At 26.1% G+C, this 23,936-nt stretch overlaps 2 protein-coding genes and 2 long non-coding RNA genes across 6 annotated transcripts in view; 3 read left to right on the forward strand and 1 right to left on the reverse strand.

Annotated features, from left to right (window-relative positions):
- The window catches only part of LOC114131789 (uncharacterized), an 89,052-nt gene extending 76,565 nt beyond the window's left edge, over positions 1–12,487 (forward strand). For 2 of the 3 annotated variants that reach the window (XR_007605468.1, XR_007605469.1), the window contains 5 exons: positions 711–950; positions 1,586–1,829; positions 2,642–2,724; positions 3,742–3,838; positions 6,507–12,487. Coding sequence is in view for 1 of the 3 variants with exons in the window: in XM_050205156.1 (XP_050061113.1) it covers positions 711–950; positions 1,586–1,829; positions 2,642–2,724; positions 6,507–6,510 (571 nt within the window). In the remaining 2 variants the exon portion in view is untranslated. The remainder of the gene's footprint in view (positions 1–710; positions 951–1,585; positions 1,830–2,641; positions 2,725–3,741; positions 3,839–6,506) is intronic. The other variant, XM_050205156.1, reaches the window with a different exon arrangement.
- Positions 12,354–22,168, reverse strand: LOC114131786 (L-threonine dehydratase catabolic TdcB). The gene is made up of 9 exons (XM_027997090.2): positions 21,809–22,168; positions 18,815–18,937; positions 18,650–18,720; positions 17,888–18,175; positions 17,257–17,419; positions 15,766–15,921; positions 14,443–14,579; positions 13,429–13,654; positions 12,354–12,611 (listed from the first exon to the last, which is right to left on the reverse strand). Exons 1-9 carry the CDS (start codon positions 21,839–21,841, stop codon positions 12,495–12,497), a joined length of 1,314 nt encoding a protein of 437 aa, XP_027852891.1. The 5' UTR covers positions 21,842–22,168; the 3' UTR covers positions 12,354–12,494.
- Positions 15,435–15,921, forward strand: LOC126551544 (uncharacterized). Its single transcript, XR_007605470.1, has 2 exons — positions 15,435–15,529; positions 15,716–15,921. It is a non-coding gene; the product is annotated as an uncharacterized LOC126551544 (long non-coding RNA).
- On the forward strand, positions 17,388–17,781 carry LOC126551545 (uncharacterized). The gene is made up of 2 exons (XR_007605471.1): positions 17,388–17,471; positions 17,570–17,781. It is a non-coding gene; the product is annotated as an uncharacterized LOC126551545 (long non-coding RNA).
- Positions 22,169–23,936: the final 1,768 nt, after the last annotated feature.

Below are 23,936 nucleotides of genomic sequence, written 5' to 3' on the forward strand. Positions count from 1 at the left end.
TCTACTCCAATATTACCTGACGGAAACATGTAAACTCACCCGGGTCTACTCTTATAATATCCGAATGAAATATGTTAACTTTCTCAAGTCTTCAGCATTATTATTTTAATTTAATAAAATAAATAGAGTATACAAAATATACGTATGATTAAATAAAAAAGTTTAAATTTAATTTTTTGTTAGTAGGAACACACTGATTTAAAAAAACTTATGGTACCTATTTTTTTGTTTTTATAATCTAATATTTTTTGAGTTATAGCTTTTTCTTTACTTTTTATATAACTGTTTTTCACTTGTTTTTTTTTAGTTTATTGCAACTTTGAATTTTGAACAATTATGACCCATAACCTAACACATTTACTACAGGAGAACACAATATTGACCCGGGAGAGTTTTCTATTTTTAAAAATCGAGAGAGGTTTACCATAAAATCGGGAGAGTTTACCACCGAGCCCATATTTCTTAAGTGATTCTATACTGATAAAAATGTAATTTATAATTACATTATAATTGGTTTATATTAATTAGTATTTATAAGGAGCTAAGAGATACAATCAAACACTTACGCTTATTATGATGATATAAATAATATAATATTGACTTAATATTAAACTTATTATAATATATAATATTCTAGTATGGGTTGTACAATTTATTATATATTATTTCAAGATTCTTAAAAATACATTTTTAATATTTTCTGTTTTCAGATTTATTTCTAATTTAGAAGAAAATCCGATAGATATTATTAAAAATGTAAGTGTACCGATTAATAGTTTCACGTACGATGGGATAAACAACACCATATATTACGTCGACGAATCGGAAAATAGTATAATGATGACAACGTTAGACAATAATAACTACCCAAGAACTACAGAAACTACGTTGAACTTTAGCCACAATAGCAATATTGTGACGTCATTGACTATTGATACACTACATAACCGGTGATTTTAATTATTATATTATTTTGTGCTAAGCTAATAATTTTTTTTAGACAGATCATTATTATATCGATGACATATTAAAACAATGAAAACGTAATAGGGGTCTGGGCTATATGAGTAAATACTTTTGTTGATTTTTAGATTGAAAAATCTGTCAAAATATAACTTAAATGAATAAAATTAAAAAAAAAAAAATGACATCGACTAAGCACCATTAAACTGTTGTATTCACAAATCTACGGCAAACGGATCGGGGCTCACAAAAATTGTCCAAGATTTTGTTCAAAATGAACGGTGTATACTGTATAGTGTATACTGTTTCGTGTATTTTTTTCGTGATTAAATCGAAAACAATCGTTGTAAAACCACACGCATTGACCACGTCGGTCTATTTGAAACCACAGCACGTGTTAAATTTTGAATAGAAGAAATGTTGCTTTTACTTTTTTATCAGCACCAAAAAATGTCCTTCAAGAACAAAACAAACCAATAACATAATATTATAATGTCCAAAAAATTAATTAAACTTAGATATTAATTTGGCCCATTGTTTAAAATCAAATACAATGGTCATCTGATAATAAGAGTTATAACCTAAAACATTATAATAAAATAGCTTTTTAATTTGTTTTCAGTTTTATGTTATTTTTAATCGAGTCTAAGGAACTATCGGCTGTATATAATCATAAGCTCTTCGCTGCATATATTATTAATCAATTGAATACGGCTTTACCAGATGTCATAGTAATGAATCCAATAAATAAAAAACTGTATTTATTGAACAATAAAAACAAAACGTTCAAAAAATTTGACTTGAATGAAACCAATAATACAAGATCGCAGACTCCCTATATATATGCATACCCTACACAATATATGGTAAGTTTATATCGTGTACAGTTGTACATAAATTGTATATTATTAAGCAGATCTTGAACATGACTATCAAATGGTAGTACTTTGTAAATTAATATTTAATAATTTTATAATTCAATAATTTTCTAGGAATTTTATAAGATTTCCATAGTCAATTTTTTATTTTATTAATCATTTTAACCCTGTCGTCTCCGATAAAGCTTCAAATATGGTGTCGACACCGAATGACTGACTCTCAAAACATTATTTGAATAAGAAATCAATAAGAAATTAGAATAAATTTTGAATAAGTTTTAAATTAATACCGACGGGAAAAAAATTTTAAAAATCACTATTTTGTGAATATGGAGGATATTTAACGGACCTGATGAAGTGACAAAGGAATCATAATAATCAAAAGAATTTTTTTGAATAAGTTGAGTCAAATTATTTTGGAATCTGACAATAGATCAGTGCTCAAATTCAAAACGTTCATCCGAAGTGTTAGCGTGCAAAATTTATTATAGATGTACAAACGTGAACATTACTATATAGGTATATTTTTTAAATTTACAGTATAGTGTCGGTGCAATATCAAACTATTGTTTTTGTATTTATTGTTGTAGTTTTGGACCCTAACAAAATCCGAAAAGTCCATAAAAATAACTAACGAATTTAATTTGTCATAATATTTTATCGTAAATTGAATTTGTCTACTATTTTTGGTTGAAGATTCCCACTTATATTCGGGTCCATTATTTAAATAGTGTTCAAATAGCGATCGGTCCTAAAACATTCGATTGTAACCTAGTTTATATGAATATTTTTTTTTTCAGAACTATAAAAACAATGCTCAAATAATAGCAATGAGAAGACAAGTTATCATCACAGCATTTGATCTGTTTGTCAGTACTTTAACGTAAGTCTAAGACGCAGATAATATTACAATAAATGCATATTTATAATTTTATTATACAACATTTAATTTAATAATATACATTAGTGAGTGTTTTTATATCAGGCTTAAAAATGTATAATAGTTATAATTAGGGCTCGGATTTATACGCTCTGAAAACCTCAGAAATATGAAGTATAAAATATGCATTTATGCTCTTATTTTGCAAAAATATACCTACCCTTTAAAATAAAAAATATGCTAACGAAATCGATTTTAAAAAAGTATTTTATTTTCATAATTATTATATGTTTGTATTATATTATATGATATTTATATGATTCATTTTTTAGAGTATTTTCAAAATTTTAAATATTAATAAATTAAATCGAATGAAAGTTACGTGCACTCGGATCACAACAAACATGACTAAATAATATAATATGATTCACGAAAACCTACTCAATAACAGATTACTACTTTTCCCGATAGGTTTTAGATAAAATAAGAAAACGACTTCGTCAAATTATATGGATAATAAATATAGCTTTTAATACGTTATTTTATTTAAAATAAACTAAATATTAAGTATGTATTACTGATTTAAAAACCGTTTATATGCAATAAAAAAATCGTAAAACACAGAAATGCAATACATGTATAATATATATAACAACATATATAATAACAATATGTAAAAATATGGAAAATAAAACTTTATATTTTAGATCTATTGACTATAATTCAAACGTTTAACTTACCTACCTAATTTTTGGACTATTTAGAAAAAATATGAAAATACATATTATACATATAGTCCTAGTTATATTATTAAAAACACCCAAATATGGAAATTATTATTAACTATATAAAATACCAAACATTATGCATTAAAAGAAAATTATTTTGACTAAATCATTGAAATTATCTAATTCATATTTATAGGAATTATTAATTTTCCATATAAATTTAGTAATATATTTTAAATTTTTAATTTAATAGAAACTTTTTTAAAACTTAAGTCTTAAATATTTGTTTTAGAATACATTTTTTATACTTCAAACATGGCATATTTTTTTAAAAAAAAATTGTCATTTTAAACTCAAAACTTTGAATCTACAACATACTCAATATACAGGTAACAAATCAAACTTACTTGATTATATTAAGTACCTATTTTTAATGATGTATTGGACTTTTTTTTAGCAGGAATAATACATTCCTGTATTAATAATACATTAATACATAATTGTTAGTGTTAAAATGAACTAATAGGAAAAACTTGATGCAGTTATTATATTTCAATATATTCGTTTAGTTTTTTAAAAGAAGAAATTGTATAGTTATAATTAGGTTTTTTCATCATTTTTAAAGTTTAATAAAAAATTTAAAAAGTCACCTGATATTGAATAAAACAAATAGTATCGAAATAAAATCTGCCCATTCAAGATCTTTTTTTTTTGGTAAATTTATTTTTTCTAACCAAAATTGTGTGATATAATTTTTCCTTCATTGATTACTCTGAATATCAATTGTTAATAAACGTAGACATACTTTTAATCAAAATATTTTAATTCAGAGTTAGCTTTATTTTATCTTTTTAGATTTTGAACGGAGTAAAGAATGTATTGATTTTACAATGTTTTTTTTTTTTTTTTGTTTTTTTTTTTTGTGCCTGTGTACAACATAACTAGTCAAAATAATGCTCCAATTTCAAACTATTAGGTGTTTCCGATGTAAAAGTGAATACCCTTGGTGCATTATAGAGGTAAAAAGTTAACATTTTCCAACAGTTTTCAAAAAAATCGAGAAAAACAAAAAAAAAAATGACAGAAAAACGGCAATTTTTACGCAAAACCAGTTTTCGACCAAATCGATTATTTTTATGGTTGTAATTCAAAAACTAATCACTGAAAATACTTGAAATTTTCACCAAATGTTAATGTCAGTGGTATCCGTATATAGTTAAATTTTCAAAAAATTTTGACTTTTTTTGAGTTATTTATAGACCACTGAAATTTCCGATTTTTTTGAGAAATTTTTTTTAAAGTGTCGATAAAAAATTTTTGGCTGACCAAAAAGTTTTGAAAATTTAATACAAGGTTCCTTATGAGTTGTTTTTAATGTAGCTAAAAAAAATTAAAAATCGTTAGTTACTATTTTTTTTTATAAGCGTTTATAGTTCAAATTTTTACGAAATCTGTCGAAAACGCGAAAATTTGCAAGTAATTTTGAAGTTGAAAAATCATAAACATTTTTTCTTTTATAACTAAGTTTTGAAAATTTGGTACAAAGTTCTCCATAAATTTTTCTTCAAATATCTGTAAAAAAAACTCTACTGGATTCAGACAAAAAAATTTTATGAGTGTTTGAAATTTAAATTTTTACAAAACCGAGTTAAATAACGGTTTAGCCTCAAACGATTTTTGATATTTGTTATTATTCAAAAAGTATATGTCGTAGATACTTGAAAATTTTACCAGTTATTTAGATTTAGATATATTTTGAGTTTTTTTGAGCTATTTATAGACAACTGACATTTTCAATTTTTCTGAAAAAATTTTTTTGAAGTGTCGATAAAATTTTTTTGGCCCTATCAAAATACTTGTAAATTTTATACAAAGTTCCTCATATGTTATTCTTAAAGTGATTAAAAAATTATAAGAATACATAGACACAATTTTTTTTTATTAGAATTTGAAGTTCAAATTTTGACAAAAATTCGTCAAAATCATGAATATTTGCAAGTTATTTTGTAGTTCAAAATTCATAAAATTGTTTGTATTTATATCTAACGTTAAAAAATTCAACACTAAGTTTTCCATAAGTTTTGCTTCAAAAAGCTATAGAGAAAATTTTAAGCGTCATAATAGGAAAAATGTTTTGAGCGTTTGAGTTTTAAATTTTTATGAAATCGGAATATTTGTTTCAAAATAGAATATATGACAATATTTAATTATAATATATTCTAGACTGACAAATCATCTCCGTTCAGAATCGTTTTTCGTATACAATGATACCTATCATTGTATTCAAATTTAATCTACCCTAGTCCGAGGTCCACCCCACCCCTTAATGTACAGCAGAGCGGTACCCACTTGCCGACCTTTTTAACTTGATTTTAAGCTATATAGAACAATGTTATGTGTTTTGGAGCAATTTTCCCTGTATAACATGGAAAGTCACAGTTGAAATCTTTCTCAAGTAGCACTAAAAAAATCAATACTCTTTTTATAATATTATTAATGATGCAGTCATTAGGTTTTAAAATTATGCATAATAAATTGATCTTTACTATTTTCATTAGCTATTTAATTTTCTGTGCATTAATTATTGTGTTATAAAAATATATTGATAATATTTAATTGTATTCAGTTGTATAGAAATATGATTTGTTGATAAATAATATTAATGTTGGGTATATTTTCATAGAAATACAATAATTGTCGTTTAAAATCTAAAATTTATTTTTGTTTTTTATAAACTATAATATGGTACCGATCTCAATTATTTTAAAAGTGCATGGAGGGTTTTAAGTTTAAACATTAAACAACTGTAGAGGTACACGATACATAAATCCAAAAATTATTACACTTGTATAACCGTTTAAAATAATAAAATGCTATCGACAATTATTTTTCTTGACTAAAAACAATACTTCTAAATCTTTTAATAGTTTATGGTTTAGTGTGATGTATTACGTATTATCGTATACGCATTTATATTAGAATACCTATTTAAAATATATCATATTAAATTATGTATATTAAAAGTATAATATATTTTTATGTATTTGTTTATTTTAGATAAAGTACACTTTTCAACCTGCACAATTGATTACCACATGAATTACTAGAACGCACAACCGCCAATCAAATCAATAGTTGAATAGATTCATGCCTTTATAGTATAAAACTCAAATTCAAAATGTACTGCAACGGCTTAAACTTACTCTAATTCACCGTCATAATCCAGAAGTGGACTTCACCGACCAAAGTTGATTAGCATTGATGGTTCTGTACTACAATATTACCTACAGTTTATACTATAATTACTACTAAAAGTCGCAAAACAAATTTTCAATGGTAAAATTAGGGATGAGGAGGAGTACCAAAATCCGTACCCCTCCTCTACTTAACTATATTTGAGTGTCCGTATCAATTTTATTAGTATTAATGTACAATGTACATGTTGATAATAATAATTAACATTAATATTCCTAGCCAGATCGCGCGATTGTAACACAGTCTGTATCTACATTTTACTTGTGTATCATGTTGCCGTAATTTATTTTAGACTTTCTAGAAGTTATATAAACTATCAAATTTCAAGGTTTCAAAATCAAATATTAAGCTGTTTATAAAGCATTAAAGCATATTATCAAAAGCGTTTTTAATAGGCTTACCAATCATTCAACCATACCCCATGAATATTATCTACAAAGTTATAAAAATAAAAATGTTTTTTTTTTTTCAAACACTTGGTGTGTTCGTAAGTTAATATTATGAACATTTCATAAAAATAAATACAAAAAACTGTTTAAAAAAAAAAAAAAAACTTAAACGTTACATAAAATATATTGATATATGCCTGTTCAAATCATGACTACTCAAAATATATTCGTTCTGACAGCGTTCTATTAACAGATAACACTTTTTAATTAAAAGTTTTTGTTCGCCAATTTTTCTATACAATTATACACCAATCGTAAGATTAACCAATAATACTCATTTCCCCCCACTTTCATCCCATATAATAGTACATTTATTCAAATAAAAAAACACTTTGATTGTTATACCATTAAAGGAGAATTCTTTAGTGAAAAAAACTTACTTTTATTCAAACGAGAATCACTATTTTTTGTTCTGTAAATTAAATAATTCTTATAAATATTTTTACTTATTTATATTGAAATTTAAAGGAGTAATATCTGAGTTATTAAATATTATAAACTATATAAGACTTAAAATAAAAAGTCAAATAGGTAAAATATAATATTTTAGTATTTTAAATGTTATATTAAAACAATTATACAAATACAAATTAAAAAAATTTAATTAATTAATTTAAATCAATATTATAATATCTACTAATACTTTCGATACTAAAATATTAAAATATCACAAAATTCTAAAATTTCAAAAAAGTAGTATGTTTGAAAATTTACGACAAAAAAAGGGGGTTCTCGTTTTAAATTTAATGATTATGTTAATTTTGTACGTCGTCCGTCCAAATTAAAACATAATTTAATTATAAAATATTATAATCACCCGTTTAAAAAACAGGGTCGACAGTAAAAGGCTCACACCAAAAAGTTTTCAGATATTTTATTGAAACGATTAATATAACATTGTCGTTAATAATAAAAAATTACAAATTAATAATAATTAAATTAATAAAAAATCACAAGTCTGCAAATCAACAAACTCAAAATATTATAAAAATATACCTATAAATGGATAAAAATATAAAATTAACATTTTTTGCGTTAGTTTGGTCATAACGTTTTTGCGCATTTAAAGTAAAATAATATAACAACTAACAAATATCTTTATAATTAATATTATATTATATAATTTAGAGCCGATGCCGATTGTCAATTTAACCGTTTTCCCACACTCAAATAAACTGCAACATAAAACTTCAAAAAAATCATGATACATAAGTATATAATATGATGAAACTTTTTACACATTAATTATTATTTTAACTATTTTGCATTAAAACTTAAAGTATTTTGACAAAATCACTAGTTGATTGTGCGGATAATAAACTTTAATTTATCTTATTTATATTTCATTACAGTAATTTATCACAATTGAATTTCAATTACAGTTTTCCTTAATATACTAGCAATTATTAAACTAATAACTTAATATGATTATGTCAATTATGTTATTCAATTCGTAGCACAATTTGAAGTCACTATTACAAATTGTTTTACGAATAAGTCCCACACTTATGAAATTATCATAAATTTATATGTTTCTATTGGTATCAGTAAAATTAATAATTTCTTCATCAGCCACCGTATGGTATGAAAACTATTTTCAAACACACGTCGTAGAACATTCTTACTTGAACAGTTAGTCTTATTTGCTATAATATACATAATGCTCAACTAAATATTCATAATGATATTATGATTAAATGCTCAAAAACATTAAAAAATTAAGTATAAAAATAATAATTGGAGGTATATTATAACAATTTATTATTATACATTTCGCATATTTCCTTTAAACACAGTTAAATGACTTAAATGACTTTTGCGGTTAACATTAACATTCTCGATAAAACATAAAAAGATAAATTATTATTTTACAATTAATACAATATAATGTAGAATGATGAATAAAAACTGTCGATACCTTTAGAGCTTATATAGCCATATAAACTTGTATTTTCCCAAATAAGTAAAATTGAAATTGCCGTGTTGTAAAAACGAAAATAATATTATATAAATATTAGAAAAATTTATTTAAGCTGTTTTGCTTTATAGTGTGTTAGAAAATTTAATGTCGATTTTCGTTCTTAGTAGAGATACTTAGTATAGCGTTTAATAGGTACTACACGTCTACTATTTCTTGTTCGAATAAGTAGTGAAAAAAGAGTGAAAAATTATGAAGTTTGAATTTTAATAGAAGTGTGTTTAACATGAGTTTCTATTAAACTTACGTATTACGTATAGTATAGTTATGTTAGAAACTAAAATGGTTTCTTTTGAATTGGTAGTCCTTGTCTATTAGAAGTAGTATTAACGTTGTGTGAAATTATTATTTATTAATTTTGATTTTGTTTTGTATTAATTGAGAGTTGAGAAATCTCCTATAAGGTAATGAACACCAAATAGATTTTATGTAAATATCTGATATACACGTCAATCATTCTACTTATTCAGTGGTCGAAGCGGAGTGATGTAACATTTCCTCTTCTTTTAGAAGTTATTCTCTTTAAATTTACCCATCTCTCTTAGATTTTGGAAAATGTAATGTTTTCATAATTTTTAGATCTTATCAACAATATATCGACTAATTTATTTCATATAAATATCTTCATATATAAATATTTTATTTATTAAAATTCTAATATTTCACATCGAAAGTAAAGAAAAACATTACTAGGTTGCCAAAAATATAACTTCACAGTCTCACATTCTTAAAATAATATAATATAAAAATGTAAGTAATTACTGATCAATAATAACCAACAACTGTAATAAATAATAGAACAATAGAGATAATTACTGTTCCGGACCTTATGAAAAAAACAAACTGTAGAAAATATTTTTTTTTCATTGAAAGAAAAATGAGGCTTCAACATCTGAGATTATTAGCTCTGTGTACATGTTACATTGTATGAGATATATTAATTAATAAATTTCAAAGGTTACAATATTCTTAAAATATGAATACGCGATAGAAAAGGATTGTTTACAATATTAATTTGTGTAAGAAAGTTTAAAATGTTCATGGTGTTGTATTTATGGAGAGCTTTTTCTAAGTTGTTGGGTAGGTATTGATAAGGTATTTCGGATGTTTTCAAGATCTGGATAGTCTAGAACGATGTGTTGGATGGTTAGGTCTTCATGGCATTTATTATCTATGGGTGGTGGATCTTTACCGGTTAAAAATGAATGGGCCAAAAAAGAATGTCCGATTCTCGCTCGGGCTAGAATGACTTCTTGTTATCTGTTTAAAAAAGAAAATAACTATATTCTGCCCCCCGATTATTTTAATCCACTTCGATCATTGAAATAATATAAGAATTGAAAATGTGAGTATTACAGGTCAATATAAAATCAATGGTTTAAAAATAATTGTAGATTTTTTTTTTAGAGTTGATTATAATATTATGTTGACAAAATAAAACCTAGTATTATTATCTATTAAATATATTTTTTGCTTTACAATTAAGAATTATATCAAATAAAAAGTAAATCGTTAGATTTTTATCGTTTTTAATAAATTGGCGGAACTTAATTAAAATTAAAAACGATAACATCCGAGAATAATAATTATACAAACTAATTACAGTCAATAATAGAAAAATTAATGTTAAATTTTTCAAAAATGTCTGTTTAATCTCAATAAAAAAATCTCTTAAAATTGTATTACACTGTAAAATCGACAAGATATCTTTATTCTTGGCAAAAAAAATATATTATTACTTATTAATCATAGGATGTAGATTATGATATATTTATCAAATAGTATAACCATATTATAATAGATTTAAAAATATTTTAAAGATTCGATTTCGTACGATAGAGTTAGTCTGAAAATATATATTATTTATTATCGAATTCCCAGATTTCGAAATATCAAAAATGTATATTAAAAGACTAGCTTAATTTTGTGTTGGTTTCGGAGAAGGTGCTAAAACTTGAACTGTATAAGTATAGGTTAGGTGATGTGATAAAGAATAAAGAAAATGAAGTAAATATGCAATTTGCTTCATATCTGTTGTGGAATATAAAAGACTGGAAAAATAGAAGTAACGGAAAAAAGAAGGAACTTAAAACTAGACTAGACTAAAATAATACTTATAGTAAGTTTAATTTATTAAATTATAAAACGAAAGTCTAATTACTTTTTTCCGTTATCGATAGCGTTAAGAATTTATGAGTATGAATTATATTAAATTATAAAGAAATATTATATCCATGTAGTTAATTAATTTAGAATATTATTAAATTTGTTGATCGCTTCTATATTATTAATATTTTTCAAAAATTGTTACCATATGAATGTTACCTTTAAATGTGTTATTTATTGAGATATTTTAAAGACATATAATAGAAGTTTATTTATTTTGTTCCAAAGAAATAATAAAAATATCCAAAGTTACAAAAAATAATTGATTTTATAACGAAAAATTAAATATATATTATACGGATATTAAGTGATCATGAAACATCCGTACACGTTATGGAATTAATCGTAAAAATGCATTTGTTACAAAAAAAAAAATATCTTTTACCGAAATGATTGTTAGCCGCACTAACATAATACAAACAACTATACCGAAAACAAATTGATTTGTCAAAAACTTATACCGTTTCTACGTTTATTATAATTATTGTAAATTAGTACAAATTCAATTTATATATATTATTAATATTTTAAACCATTTAAAAATACTATTTATGAAGCATTAAAGTACAACATAACTTATGTAAGATGTAACGGATTACAAATTGTATTCAAATGTTTTTTTTTTTTTATGTCATCTGTCAAGAGGAAATATTATTTTCAACCAATATCTACCTCTTATATAAATTATAAAAATATGTAAATCTGATAATAAAATAGAAACAATACCAATATCAGTACAATTTTGAACTTCTTTTGTTTGGAAAATCTTATTATATAACTATTCATTATTGTTACATTTAAAAACGTAGTCTGTATTAGTAAACTACATATTATTATAATATAATCATATTCTATATGTTAAACTGATTTCGTTCAGTACCTATTCGTTTTTTAATGTATTCTGTGTGTTACCAAACCAGTTAATTTATTAAACAAAATTTAATTCAATCTAATGGAATTTGTGTGTAACTATTTTACATTTGAATTCAAAACCATTTTATTGTTATTCATGTTTGTGTGTGTTTATATGTCAAAATACAAAATAAAATAGTTACGTTGCAGTACAAAAATAAAATGTTTATTTATTTATAAATTATAATATCAATAGTAGTACAGCATGTCAATGATAAGTAATATTATAATGAAAAATCAAAAGAAAACACTAATGAAAAAAAAAGAAAAACATAAAATCATAGTTCAAAGAACTTTAGGTAATGGTATGTTACCAAACACGGAAGAGCTGTAGTTCTTCTTTATCACCTCCTGAAGCAGTTGAGCGTGTCTTAAGTCTCTTGTCTCGCATACGACTTTGACCTATAACAGAAAATCACACTTAATCTATAAATATCCAAAATATCCAAAATTGAAAATAAATAAATACAGAAATACGATTTTATTACATATATTATCATGTTATTTTAGGGAGTAAGTGAAAGATAACAAATAAAATAATATTTTATATGTTATTTACATTGCTTTGATGAACAAACATGAAAATAATGTATTTATTAATATAACTTATAAAATTAAAGGGTTAAAAAATAAATTAAGGTAAATTGAGTGTTTTGTTAATTTTTCAGAATAATAATACGTTACGGAAAAATGCCCCTCTTAGAACAATAAAAATGTAAATTAAATATATTGTGTACTATTGAATTTTGCGTACCTAATAAAATTCAAATTTCTATAAATATTAGCTATGTATGATCGTGTATAACCATAAAAAAACCAAATATATAAAATTATGGACTCTGATAATAATAATTTTTAGAGGCTAAACTCAGAAACACGATTCCATTTGCTTAATATTATTTTAACTTTGAGATCTACATAACAATAATTATTTTTTATGATATTCTTTATTATACTATAGTATAATAATAAAATCCCTGTTAGATAATACAACGTTAGATACTTAAAATGTTTGTAAAGTAGCAGATGGAAGGGTAGGATAAATATTGATCATATCACAACACAAGTAAACTTTTATGCCCTCATTTTTTTTGATATTATTATTTTTTTCAATTTTGTACCAAGCCCAAATTCATTATGATCAATAGGTGGATTATATAACGTAATAAATTAGCGTTTCGAATTATAATAATAAAAAAATAGTCCTGTTCAAACTGACCCTAACGCTGAAAACGTCATCCGACAGCCAAGCCCTTTCGTGTATGATGTCTTTCACACAAACGCCAATCGTTGCCAAAATTCTGCACAGTTCCGCGATACCACCAGGTCTATCGCTCAACGTCGCGTGAAATTTGACCAATCTACCATCGATGGCCAATCCTCTGTCCAAACACCTTCCCAAAATAGAGGTATCGATGTTGCCACCACACAGCAACAGAACAACTCTACAAATACCATCCATTCAACAATTAATAATTGTAAATATTCAAAAGTTTACGACTACTAAAATATATTATTGGTCATTGATAATGACCATTTATTAAATTATAAAAATTCATTTATTTCATTATCGACTAAACGATATGTTTTTTACTTCATATATTTAATAAACAAAAAAAAATTTAGCAAGACAGTATCGACATCAGTTTATTGTCAATCCAACATTTATAATATTATATAAAATATCACATTAAATATTTTACTGATGACTGACCGTCGCTATGATGACCGCCATTTTCAACAGCAACTAGATGAAAAATAGATAAGTAAGTGAGATGGGAAAAAAATAAAAGTTAATTATTTGAAATAATTAATTTTTACGTATTTTTCATTTGATTTTAATCTATAATTCTTTTTCTTTTTTTTTTGATTTATAATCGAGAAAAAATAATAACCTATATCTCGACGGTGTTTATACTAATGATTAAATTTGTAAAAAATATGTATACATGCATAAGTATTATAAAAAAATTGTTTTCAGCGTTAAAAAAGTTTTCCTGTTTTAATAATCATTATTTTTGCGTTTTCCAAACCTAAATATTTTTTAGTTTGATCACTATAATGTTTTTTCTGTCCGTAAACAGGACCTTATAACGATTTTCGAGAAAATTGGTTATTTAATTTTTTTTTTTACAATTCTTAAACAAATAACCATTATTAATAGTAAAAGCAGAAGCCTGGAATGTATAATATTTCATCATACTACAATAATAGTTCAACGCTGTCCACTCACTTTTTGCCTATAAACTCGTCCAAAGTACCCGATAACGCGGCTGCTAGTCCAATGGCTCCGGCGCCTTCTACTACGCACTTCTCAGATTCGACGAGTCGCAGAATTGCCATCGATATCCATTCCTCAGTGACCACAACCTAAAAAAAAATAGTTCCATTGCTACTAATACATAATATTTACATAATTTTAAATTAAGTACTCAGTAATCTGTTGTTACGCTGTGTTTGGATTATCTATTGTGGTGGGAGGGAAACAATTGTGACAATAAGAGTGTAGTCGTGTAGTGACATATCTTTCCAGAACTTTATATTTTAAATTTTATTTAAAAATATCTATTTAAAACAATAATTAAATATCCATAGTATTACTTAGGTATAATATTTGCTTATATCTGTATTAAGACCTCAACAATAGGCAATATATTTTTCTGTTTTTTCTCACTAGTATTTATTTTAGAACGTTTTTAATTGATTTTCTAAACATAAAACTTGGATTATTTTTCATTTTGAAAATTATTGTTATTTTCTTTAAAGCACTAAACAAAATGATTTGGAATTATTTACATTTTACCTGCTATGAGTCGTATAAATAAAAAATATAATAAACTCTATGCGACATGATAGTTTATTAACATACCTAAAAATCCTTACCTATCAAGTTCGGATGTAATTACTTAATTCAATTAATAGTCACCTGAAGTAAGTATAGTGTATTAGAAATCTCAAACATTTGAGACTGTTTTGATAAGAGAACAATGTCAAAAACTAAAAGTAAATGTAGCCGATTATTATATAGTGTCATGTCTAATCATAATTAATGGGAAAATTTTTTTTATTTTTTTTTTGTTCTCGGCCAGCCGTTAACATATCTTGGCTGTTAATGTTGCTCCTTTCGCTGTCACTACACAACTACGATTTATTTGATATACAAGTGATGAATTGTATGTATCATAAATCAAAGATACCAATATTATATTATCATTACCTACATTTGCAAATTTATGATGATATTATGTGCTGTTTTCTTCGATAAATTTTTTCACGTCGAAGATTGGCAAATGTTAAGTATTGAACTTAAAAACAGACAGGTAAACGACAATAATATATTATACAAACACTAATATTAATTTTTGTACCGAATTTCTATTATTTGTTTTGTTGAACCGACCTGTAATTCCCCGCAATCTTTTTCTCGTATTTTTTTTTTTTTTTAATACTATTATTATTACCTATACTACCGTGTTGTGCTTGAAGAACGTGATTGGGTGTTATAGCCGGGTCCTTTATTAAGTAAATACAATGGATTAAGACGAGAAGTACTTACCATTTTATCAACCAGCCCCGCGGCGGTGGCAAATGCGTTACAACCGACTCTGGGTACGGCCAAGCCATCGGCCAGTGTGCTCTTGCCTTCGACAGTAATAGGACTTCCGTTTTCCATGGCTTTCGTGAAACTGGGCACGCGGTCGGATTCGACGCCCTAAAAGTAGTTTAATATGAAATTATAATCTGATAAAAAAGTAATTCAATTAGCATCCACTTTCTGAATAAGTTAACTGTATGTTCTAAGGATAGTAATTATAACCCATGATAGGTTTAAATATGTTGGGTAAAATATTAATTTAAAAATTATAATAGGTAACTCTTATAGTATTGGAATTTTATAATTTTAAAATAATGTGATTATACTATGCTTTATCAACGTTTTTACTATTTTATTTTTAAAAAGAAGAAGTCATTCTGATATTGAAATATAATCTATAACATATTAGGTAAGTTACTAACTAAAAAGTTCCAAAAATTTTAATTAATTTATTATCACAGAAAAACCTTTTTTCGGGGGAGTAAGTTTGCTAAGTTTTGTAGTATACTGAAGTGTGTTACGATTCAAACATTTCAACCTGAATTTATATAGATTAAATATAAATATATATATATATTATATATAATTTTAAAATATTATAATACCATTGAAATGTATTTTGGTTTTGTATGTTTTAATTTTATATTTACCAACAACTTAACTACCATGTTTTATTTTATGTGATTTCAATTTTTTTTTTTTTTAACTCAATTATTAGTAATTTATTTATCAAATAAGAAATAATGTTTCAAATAATAACATGTTAATGAATAAAAATTTGTTTTCAAATTTAAAATCTTGTTTGACAAAGCCTCAAGGTTTTTTTAGATAATATACTTAATTACTTTTAATATTCATTAACTTCATAATGTATTGAAAATTACTGCGCGTATAGAACACTTAAATTTAAAAATTAATTACACGCATTTGTGTGTATAATAAAATGACCATAATAGACTCACAGATGTTACATATTAATGTTCAATTATTGTCACCGATTGACAAGTTGGCAAAATACGATAATAATATTATTATTATTACTGATTACAGAACACTAAAAAATTATTAATCTATGTTTTTCTAGTTAAACAGACGTAAGGTGCACGGTTACATTAGAGTAGCTAAATAGCCTATTCAAGACGCCGTGTGATTATATTGCATTTTTATTTTTAATTGCATTAACAAAATATATCTATAATATTAAAGACATTATCCAGAACATAAAAAAGTCGAAAATATCTCAAAATTATTTTAATTCATAGATAATTTTCTTAGACACAAAAATATAAAATTATATTGTGACATTCATTCAGACAGGAAAAATATAAAAAGAAGGGGAAAACTCTTTATAGGGAAAAAATAAATTTTCGAATAGTTAAGATGCGTCAAATCTATTAAACATTGAATAACGTGCTCAGGTTTTATTCTCGGTGTTATAAAATTCATACTCACAATAATTTTACAGTTTTTTTTCAATGTTTTGACGGCTAGTGACACGCCAGCTATCAAACCACCGCCACCGACAGGAACGACGATTGCATCTGCGTCCGGGACGTCTTCTAATATTTCAAGTCCCACTGTACCTTGACCAGCCATTATGTGAGGATGGTCGTACCTGCATAAGAAAATCGTTTACAATTGTAAAATACAATTAAATATTTTATACGGTTTGTTTAATACGCCATGTTATATAATATTATGTTTTAATTTTTTAAACTTATTGATTGCTGCAGAATATATTAGTCTTAATATATTAATCTCGTAGGTACTATAATTATATTCGAATGTTGAATTCCGAAGAAGAAGAAAATATGAAAATAAATTGTTAAAATATTTAAAAAAAAATACTATATTGTATTATTTGATGAATAAGAGATCTAGGTACTAAAACAAGGAATAGAAAAATAATATAATACTAGTTATTTTCAAATTTGACGATAACCATATGTAACCTACAATATAATATATTATGTTATACCTCGATTTATTTGTCAAATGTGTAATTAATAATTAAATCGAATTCATAATCTTTTAAAATGAAGTTGTGACATTACTAAACTGGCATAATATACTCTGTACATACCCATTGATGTATATGATCCCTTTCTCCTTGGACAACTTGAGCGCTATGTGTTTGGATTCTTTCATGTTAAAGCCCTGAATTATGACAGTTGCCCCGAAATTCCGGCAAGCCTCGATTTTGATTATCGGTGCAACTGTGGGCATAACTACTGTCACCGGCACACCAAGCCGCTTACCATGGTAACATAGAGCCTGTGCGTGATTTCCCAAAGACGCAGATATCACGCCATTTCGCTTGTGCTCATCGGACAACATCATCAGCGCATAGCATGCACCACGCTCCTTAAAACTTAAATACACAACAATATTTTAGTTTTTTTTATATATAGTACCTAAATACCTACTTAAAAGACAAAAAATATAATTGGGTTATGTTAAAATCACGACGTTTGTTACGTTCCAAGTCGATAAACAAAAATCAATATTTGTACACCAAATATCGTTACAGCTGTATACATAATAACATAATATACTATAAACGAGATTTTGTGATGTTTGAGGAATTTTAGATCCAAAAATTGAAATACATAGGTTGATTTAAAATATCCAACTTTCAACTTTGAAAATTCAAAGACCACAATCTTTTTAAATTAATAGTAATGTTTTACAATTTCTTAGAACTATCATAGTTTTCTATGATATATTTTTCATTCACCAAGTACCTGGAGTACCCAATAGTATCGATTCGTAGACATAAATTATACGTATATATAGGTATAATAACTATTAAGTGAAATCGATTTAAATAATTTGTTAATATTACCTTCCGGTGTACTGCACAAAGTCCTTTTTCAAATAAAGTTCCATATTGACAACACTAGATAAATGCGATCTCTACACACAAATAATGGACATATAAAAATTTATATTGTTAAATTACAGTAAATAATATTAACTAAAAATAATAAGATATTAATAAATCGCTCACCGTGCACGCTGTCTTGATTACACCATCTTTTATCTTGTAAGCAGCAGACGTTATATCTTCAAATGTTAATTTAAGAGGACTTGATTCCAGACAGAAAGGATCTTCGACTTCCATTTCTTGAAACTATATTTAACATGATAAAAAGAATGAATTATGCATACAATAGTATGTACATTTATTTGCATTATACAATAAATAATACTACAAAAATTAAAATACTTATATATATTATATAAGTATACAGTATAAAAAATATTCTATCTATTTTAATTAGAAAAAAATACAATTGGTATAAGAATACGTTATTTTTTTGTTCTGCAGTCTTAAATTACATTCATGAATGTTTTTAATAATTCTGGGAATATTTTTTCTGCACTGTACCGCTGTATACAACTTAAAATTTACATGCCTATATAACTTAAATCTGAATTTTATCTAAATTTGTTGAAATCTAATCCTGTGAGATGTTTTTAGTATACTAGTTTGTAGGTTATCCTTATTTAATTTGAATAATTAAAATATAATTTATAGACGAGTAATTTCTACTTATAAGGTGTTAAAAAAAACTTTTATGATACCTACTTAATAGGTATTGTTTCAAAAATGGATTAGAAATAACAAATTATAATTATTTAAATAAAGTATGTTCCTTATCTTATATTCATTATTTTTAGATTGGTACTAGGAATACATTTAGAGATAATAGTTAATGAAGAATGTACATCATTACAATATATCTATATATTATATATATTATATTTGTAAAACCAAATAAGAGATTAATTTTAAAATCGTTGATTCATTTTAAAACATAGCTATTAGCTACACAATTATATTTAATAATTATAGACATTTTACGTAGATATTATTAATTGTCTGTTTGGTCTTGTAATACATTTGATTACAACAGAAAAAAAAACAACTCTGCTTAGCTGTAAGTTGATCGTAAAACAAAAACTGATTTCGAATCATAATTATATTATAGAGTACAAACGGGTAATAAAAATAAAAAATTAAAAGGAATAATTTATTTGACTCGTCTTGTAGTTATAGACGTTATACTGTTAGAATATCATATTTGTTTAAATTTTTAAAATTATATGACAGGATAATTTTAAAACAAATTTTATTAGGATGTAAAGTCGTGAACGGTTTTGTAGTGGATGTGAATTTCTATTCAAAATAACTCATTATTTATAAAATACGGTTCTGAGTAAAGTTGATTTTATTTCTTAAAATATTCAAGATATTGTGTAGTATATGTATAAAACCATTATTTTTATATTAGTATTACTTGGGTATATATCAGAGACGGCCAAACAGTCTATCGTGAACAATTTCAAAGTCTCATGTTAAAATGTATTTTTAGGCCCACGTGCCATATATATTTCTTAACAATTATAGTTGTTCAATAATAACATTTTCTATGAAAGTCAATCCTCAGAGGTGAAGTATATTTTTAGTAGATCGTGACCAAAAAAATTTTGGCCACCCCTGGTATATATTATAACTATTTTTTTTTCTAAAACACAGCATATACTATTATACATTATAATTATTATTAACTTATAAGTCAATGAAAACGATTGATTCATACGTATAATAGTGAAAACAGATTTATTGTAGGGCAATTTAGATTCTTACAACCTACACCTATAATTAGGGCTCGGAAGTTTGATAACCTAAAAAACAATAAACAATAAGAAGTGAACAAGTGTGAAATCAGTAAAAATGACTAAAAATGTGGAAGAATGACCTAAAAATGTCGAAAAATGACTTAAAAAGTAATAAACTACAATAAATGCAAAAAATTCAAAAAAATGCAAAACAAACATATTTATTTGCACTGTAACTTGTAAATATTTTATAAAATTCTATTTTATCGAATAATTATAATACCTACATTATATATTTGAAATCTTCTTCACCATACTATACCAATATTTTATTTTCTCATACTTAAGTTGATGATTGACGATTCATAATATATTATAGCGAAAAAACCCGTATTCTGTTTAATATTATTATTTTTTTAACTATTTTTTTTTCTTTTTTTAATGTTTTTACCCAACAAAAATATAATTTTTAAGGATTTTAGTATAGGCAATATGAATAACCCTGCTATATATACGAACCATACGGTCGTGTGCGTAGTAAATTATTATCAGTATACGTACATTAACTTCCCCACAATTTTTCATACAGCATTATTTTATTAAATTTTTCGTAAATATAATTTATACAGGTATTCTTTTTAAATATTATGTTTATTTTAATACTTCAATATTTAACCGATATATGATTAATATTTTGCAATTTCATTTTAAATAATCGTTTAAGCATAGACCCTAGAAAAATTAAAAACAAAAATGGTTATAAAATAAAGTTGATGACAAATTTAATCTGTATGAAAATGTATATCAGACCTTGAACTAGTTTGTAACGGTAACAAAAGATGGATACTTTTGAAATAGAGTAATCGTCACTATGGTCAAATTAAAAAACGTGTAAAGGAAATTACCCGAAAGAAAATTTTTATTGTTAAATATTATTATTTAGTTTTGTAAATGGCATTGATATCTCCATCATTTTGAACTCGCCTAATAGCCAATACGTAGTAAAAATATTAGGACCAATTTTCTTATGTGAGCGTTTTCGTGTCTACTTTAATATAATATTATATTATATGTTGTACACTTGTACGCTCGTCTTAATGTAAAACAATTTGATCGTCTCATCTGCAGATAAAAAACAAATCACTGTCAACGCGCCGTTGTGATTTTGTTCGTAAAATTCGTTCACTCCGGACGGGTGCGTGCGGTCATTTTTCGTCGGCTGCCATTCCGGAATCGTGGCACACATAACTATTGCGCGAATTTAACGCGACGACCGACCAACAATAATATTACTATATTTCCTTAGGTGCGACATTGTTATACACCGTTTACACCATATTATTATTATGTATTATATTTTACTTGTATGTGTACTTACGATCTCGTCATTGTTTTCGTCTTCAGCGACCATTTTTGTGTCTCGGTGCCTATATTATAATATATATTATGATATCGTTATAATATTATTATATAGTGAAATATCACGGCAGTATGGAAATATACGCGCACACGTGACGACGTTAAACGAACGGTCGTCAGTCGGCGTGCGAGAGTGTGGTGACCGATATTTTAGGTGTGCTCGACTGCACAACGTGTCACAGAGATGAAATCGATCTGGCACATCAATAATGATTGTGATGATGACGACGACGACGACGACTACGACGGTGTAAATAAACACGAGAGTCTAACCGCGACGGCAAAGTCCGCCGGTGTTTCGGAGCTGTCCGACGTTTATCAGCGTTTTATATAGTCGGCGCCCGTCCGCGTAAAACGGCTGTGGCCAATTATAGGCCACGATAACGGCCATTACTCGACGCTATAATAATCATCGCCTATCGCCGTAAACGTCGATTACCGTAACATACGCATATCTGTACGTACGTACGCTGTGCAATGTATACAGAGCGTTTCGTCGTTCCACGTGACAGTTCAGAGGTCGATAAAAATTTTTAAGCAGATCGGCAGATCGCGATCGAAAGTGTTTTCCGAAATGTTCTCGTCGACTTGGGTTCAACCCGACCGGGGTTAAGTCGTTACACGAGAATATTAGGATAGGTGTAAACGGGGGGAGGGGCGAGAGAGGGCAACTGCCTTCCTTGATATTTTTAAAAATGCATTTATTAGGTGTATTTAGTGTGTTTATTTAAGTATTTTTTTATAATACGGTATATCGACATAAAATAATGTTCCCCCCCTCCCCATAAAAATTGCTCGAGTTACGTCCATGAGTCCACGTCGTTTACGGTTTCGGCGTACGAACGTGTAACGCTCTGTATGCGTGTGAAACGAGATCACTGATATTTTTATATTTTGTAGTGTGATATAGTTCTAACGTACAAACCTTTGTTTGTTTAAACGGCCAAAATAAAAAAAAAAATAAATCCGTAAACAAGCGTATATGTACGTGTATATTTCATATTATACTGCAGATGGATGTGTCGTGTGTGTGCGAAATGCATGAAGAAAAATAACGGTTCAATGATACAATTTTTATTACTATGTTTACGATCGTATATTTTTTTTTTTATTATAGCGACCGTGTAGGAATAATAATAATTATTAATCTAATTAGCCCACATTACGTTTGTAGCCATTTTTCTACAATAATATTTACAGTAGGCACCTGTATAGTTGATTTACTGAGTAGTTGGTTACAAGTAGTCGTTCCTAGTGGTGGAGAAAAATAAAATTAACGTTTCGAAATTCTAAAGGTCAAGGCGCGTTTTTGCGCAATATTAAAATTAACAACAACCGTCATAATATCAATCTGCCGGCCTCACTGATTTCTGACGGCTTTTACAGTTTACTAATTCTACGATATAACAAATACCCATACCACGCGTATTGATTTAACACAATATTATTTAATTATAATATATGAGGTATATACGATAAGCTGGTTTAACAAGCATTAATTATTACTAAGCGGTCATTCGTTTAATCAAAATATACATTATTATGTTCGACTCAAAGGTCGGACTCCGCCGCAGCGATCAAGACACTGTTATAGCTATTTTACCATTATTTTCTATCGCCAACTACGAAATATTATAATATACGATTCGTAACATGCAGACATAAGATGTAGGTATTATGATATTTTGATTTTTTTAAGTCACCGCATCTATGCTGATCACTAGGTTAAGGTATTACGAATTTTATCAAATGAACGCGTTTGTATAATGAATCCTGTTAATATAATTATATTTAATATAATAGTGTTATATCTGTTATCATAGAACAACTATTATCACTCAAATATTATGTTCATTATAATATAATGTATACATAATAAATAATTATTTTTACACATAATTTACCAAGCTAATTGCTAGTTAATTCCACGGCAAATATCGGTGAACTTCAGGCATAATGTTTTTCAAATCCCAAATTTGACTCAAAAGAAAATCGATTTTTTTCGTTCTTATTCACTTTCTGTTCAATTATTTTAGGTACTGAGTAAAGCGATTAATATTTTGATTTAACAAAATGTGTTTTTATTA

Source organism: Aphis gossypii, chromosome X (assembly GCF_020184175.1).
Source record: "Aphis gossypii isolate Hap1 chromosome X, ASM2018417v2, whole genome shotgun sequence".
Lineage (NCBI taxonomy): Eukaryota > Metazoa > Arthropoda > Insecta > Hemiptera > Aphididae > Aphis > Aphis gossypii.

Excerpts from the sequence above, each read along its gene's own strand:
- LOC114131786 (XM_027997090.2), bottom strand. The coding sequence starts at position 21,841 with ATGGTCGCTGAAGACGAAAACAATGACGAGATC. Across the intron at positions 18,938-21,808 it reads ACGAAAACAATGACGAGATC|TTTCAAGAAATGGAAGTCGA; the intron begins GTAAGTACACAT and ends TGTTAAATATAG. Across the intron at positions 15,922-17,256 it reads AAAAAAACTGTAAAATTATT|GGCGTCGAATCCGACCGCGT; the intron begins GTGAGTATGAAT and ends AACTACTTTTAG.